Source organism: Crocodylus porosus, unplaced genomic scaffold (genome assembly GCF_001723895.1).
Source record: "Crocodylus porosus isolate Cpor-Errol unplaced genomic scaffold, CroPor_comp1, whole genome shotgun sequence".
In the NCBI taxonomy this organism is placed as follows: Eukaryota; Metazoa; Chordata; order Crocodylia; family Crocodylidae; genus Crocodylus; species Crocodylus porosus.
This window is the reverse complement of record NW_017728948.1, coordinates 54,672,475-54,677,113: the sequence shown is the minus strand read 5'-3', so window position 1 is coordinate 54,677,113 and position 4,639 is coordinate 54,672,475. Positions and strand designations below refer to the sequence as shown.

The following is a 4,639-nucleotide window of genomic DNA, read 5'->3' as shown; positions in this document are numbered from 1 at the left end:
GCAGCGCCCAGAACTGGATGCAGCACTCCAACTGCAGCCTGACCAGTGCCGCATAGAGGGGGAGGATCACTTCCTTGGACCTGCTTGAGATGCATCTGTGGATGCATGACAAGGTATGGTTGGCCTTCCTGACTGCATCCCCACACTGCTGGGCCATGTTCATCTTGGCATCAATAGTGATTCCGAGATCCTTTTTCTGCCTTTGCACTGACGAGAAGGGAGTTCCCCAGCCTGTAGGTATGCTGCTGGTTCTTCTTCCCCAGGTGCAACACCTTGCACTTGTCCATGTTGAAACCCATCCTATTCTCATCCACCCACCTCTGCAACCTGTCCAGATCTAGTTATAGCCTGTCCCCCTCTTCTAGCATGCTCACTTCTCCCCACATCTTAGTGTCATATGTGAATTTGAACAAGGTGCTTTTCACCCCCTCATCCAAGTCACTGATGAAGATGTTGAAAAGAGCGGGCCGGAGGACCTCACTGCCCACATCCTTCCAGGTCATCTGTTTGTTAACTCTGGATTTGTTAACTCTGGATCTGTTTAACTTTATATGTTTCTTGACTCTGGATTTTACAAATTATATATATATATAAAGGGCTTAGTCCATCTGTCTGAGTGTCTGTCTGCAATGCTCTTGGAGGCGTGGCTCCCAGCAGGGGGTGGTAATGGGCAACTGGACATGAAGCAGCAGCAGCAGCATGAGGCAGTGGGTGGTGGTAGGGGTAGGTAGCAGCAGTTGGACACAGAGTGGTATGGAGTGCCAGCTTCCCCCCCTCCCCGCTCCACATCCAGCAATGTGGGGCAGTGGCTGGTGGCAGCAGCAGTGGTGTGTAAACTTTCCTCCCCCCACTCTGGGAGACGGTGGCATTGTGGGGTGGTGGGTGCCAGTGCTCTGTCCGCACCCCCCAATCATTGATGAGCAACTCACTAGTAAAAAATAAATGTCACCTTTTTACTTCAATTCTAATAATTCGAACAGACATATTCATGCAATGTACTTGTTTCACGGTGTCATGTGCCCTTTCATTCTCTGTAGATCTGAAAAGCCCAGCAATCAAGTTCCCAGTTGTTCTAGTTTCCCTTTGACAACATCAATTATGTTGTCATGTGTTGGCAATTAAAAATATTCAGCATATTGAAAATAGGAAATGTGGGTACAGTCTGTAATGTATATGACTTGTTTGCTATGCTGTTGGTGCTGGGATTATTAGATTTGATTCTTCAGAGGCTCTGAAAAGTTTTACCCACTCAGCATAGTCTTTTTGAAGCTGGGGGTACTCATAGCACATTAAGTGAAGCATATGTGTCAGGGGTGGATTTGTAAAGGTATTGTGGTGCTTAAGGATGCAGATGAGTACATTTGAAAAACTCCACTAGTCATCTAGTAGCATCTTTGGGTGCTTGAATACCTAGGAAAATCTGGCCCTATGTCTTTGCAGGATCCTAACATTTAACCTATTTCTAGAAACCCATTATCAGTTTATCTCTTTGCCAATACTTTTTATTAAATTTCACATTGTTTTTGGATGTACGTTTTTATCTTTTTCTTGCAGGATTTTGATTCTACTCTTGCCGATGCACTCTTCAAACAATATCATGGAACATGCAACTTCCTTAGGTAAGTTTTCTTTCATTAATATTATGGCTAGATATGGGAGGTGTGTGGGCCTGAATTCTATCAATCAGTTCAGTTTCATTGAGAGGGACTTAGAAAACACCCAAGCATGTTAACTTTTTCTTTCTTGTTGGTGCTTTCATGGACTGAAGCCCACGGAAGTAAGTGGAGTCTTTCCATTGACTACTAGGGCTGTGTGAAATTTCAGCAGCCATTTCATTTTGGAGGTGTTTTGGGCCATTTCAGCACCCGAAACACCAATGGAAGGCTTCAAAATGTTTCAGAAATGTTTTGGAGAATTTTGGCATCTTGGAGCTGGGCATGCAGGGAAGCAAAAACTAAGAAGAGAGAGGGGGAAGAGGGTGGGAAGGACTGTTCTGATACTGGCATCTAGTTCCTGGTTCAATTCCCCAGCTCTATGATCACTTCCCAGCCCTCACCTTTTGGGTGAGTCATTTGACATTGGAGGCAGTTGGGACCAGGCATGAGTGCCCCAGTGAGGGGTGCAGAAATGAGGGCCCTAGTGAGAAGATGGCCCCAGTGAGGGGGCAGAGATGTGGAGCCCCAGTGAGGGGAAAACCAGAGGGGCTGGAAGCCCAGTATGTATGAGTGTATGGAGTTGCCCTGGAAGGGGCCAGGGCAAGCTTAGACTCGGTCAAGTAATTGGCTGGCCACTGCCCCAGTGAGGGTCGTGGGAGGGACCCAAAAGATGGTGCATCTGCCACCCAGGTTATGAGCTAGCTAATGCCTATGGCCTAAGGGGCCCGCTCCAAGGGGGAGCAAGACAGTACAAGTTGTTGAGGCATGAAAGAGACCCTGTGAGAGCGGGTGGAGTGAGAGAGGCCCTAGTGAGAGGAGGGCGGTATGAATGTGTGTGTGTCTGAGGCCTGACAATGAGGCCTAAGTTTGGTCTGGCTGTAGAGCAGCCCTCCCTTCCCTTCTACAGTACTTAACTGGGGGGGGGGGGAATGGCCAGGTCCCAGCAGGGTACTCTGATTAGCCCAGCAGGGAACTGATAAATATTTATCACCCCATTAAGAAAACAACAGAGGGACATTACCAGCTACCTGTTGATTCTGCCTTGTGACACTGTATGGACCTGGTCTGCTAGTTAATACACAGATACCTCTCAGCAAGGCAGAGGAGATTCTTGCTTAGCAAGGATTTGGGAGGGGGAGGGGGAAGGGGAGGGAGCAGCCTGCAAGTCTCTGCCGGAGCTGCAGCCAAGGAGCAGAGGGAAGGGGCCAGCTCTGCTGTGGAGCAGGGAGCCCCACCCAACCCAGAGAGAATGTTGGGATGCTGGGGTATCTGGTTTAACTTAAACCAGCAAGGGGTCTGGGACAGATATTGTATAAACCGGTTTTACCCAAATCAGTTAAGTCTGATACTACATCCGACTAGGTTTATCTCAACCCGGTTTCAGCCATTTTCAAACTGGTTTATGTGCCCTGAACATTTGTTCTGTTACAGATTTTAACCAGTTTCTGATCACTTAAACCAGTTTATGTGTAATGTCTATCCCTAACCAAGGTCATCTAATCTAATCCCCTGCTTAAAACAGGATCACCCATGACTAAACCATCCCGGGCAAGTGTCTGTCTAACTTGCTCTTGAAAAGAAACATTAACTACCACCCTTTCAGTAATACCAACTGACAGTATTTAAAGTGCCATACTGTGTCAGACCAATGGTTCACCTAGCCCAGCCTTCTGTCTCCTGCCATGGCAGAAGTGGATACTATACAGGGCATAGGCGATGTGGGGGGAGGGAGGGCACATGCCCCCCCCTCCAAGATTGGCTCTCGACAGCCAGAGAGTGGGAGCACTGAGAGAAGCACCAGTGACACTTCTGGTTTTGCCACCAGTGCTTCCAGGGTCAGTGATCAGTCGCTGGGCCCCCCCCCCCATCCCCTGGTCAGCAATACATGAATTTGTCTAGTCCCTTTTTGGACCTGACTATGTTATCTCCTTCTACCATCTCCTGTGGCAATGAATTTCATAAGTTTAACTATGTGTTGCATAAAAAAGCTTTTCTTTTCTTCTTATTTTAAACCTGTCAGTTTGTTGGATGCCCCTAGTTCTAGTAGTTTAAGACTTGGTGAACAAAAGTTCCCTGATCAGGCAGGCCAGCCTGGGCCAAGGGCTGTCTGGGCCTCTGATCAAGCAAGTCAGCCTGGGCAAAAAAATACCTCAACTGCCACACCTGTAGTAAGCCCTCAGCTAACAACCTCTGCCCCAATTTAGGAACAGCGAGCACCTTGATCAGCCACTGGGAGTTATCACCTATTCATTAGTACCAGCTGGGACGATGGGTTTCCAGGTCAGTCAGCAAGTCTGATGTAGTCAGTTGTGGTTAGTTTCCTGTCTCTTGAGCTCATTGATTTTCCTGGGTTTTGACATTTCCTTGGATTTCAGCTTCATATTTCCCTTTTTGGACTTAGCAGCTCAGCTTCTGACCTTCTGGATTCTGACCCAGGCTTGTATTACAGCTAGTGCTTCAGCTTCCTCCTCTGGAGCTGGTAATTATCCCTGAGACCCTCATCCCTCTCTCAGAGACCCAGGCCGCTAATACCTTTCCATTTTCTCCACACCCTTCATGATTTTATAGACCTCTCTCATATTCCCGCCCTCCATCCTTCTCCTTTCCAAACTGAAGAGTCCTAGCATTTTTAGTCTTTCCTGCTATGTTAACAGTTCCATACCCCTGATCATTTTGGTTGTCCTTCTCTATACCCTTTCCAATTCCATTATATCCTTGTTGACATGCAGTGACCAAAACTGTACACAGTATTCAAGATGTGGGCACACCATGGATTTTATATAATGGCATGATGATATTTTCAGCTTTTGTTTTATTTTTCCAATCCCCTTCTTAGTAGGTGTGCCTACACAAGACATTTACTGTGGAGCTGACTAATTAGCTCCTCAGTAAAATGTCAGCATAGATTTCATAGACATTAGGGCTGGAAGGGACCTCGGGAGATCATCGAGTCCAGCCCCCTGCCCAAAGGGCAGGAAGTCAGC

At 47.3% G+C, this 4,639-nt stretch overlaps 1 protein-coding gene across 1 annotated transcript in view; it reads left to right on the top strand.

The window, feature by feature from the left end:
* LOC109321855 overlaps positions 1–4,639 on the top strand; it is a 56,598-nt gene that overhangs the window by 42,478 nt on the left and 9,481 nt on the right. The window contains exon 6 of the mRNA XM_019552619.1: positions 1,555–1,619. Within this exon, the coding sequence (XP_019408164.1) occupies positions 1,555–1,619 (65 nt within the window). The remainder of the gene's footprint in view (positions 1–1,554; positions 1,620–4,639) is intronic.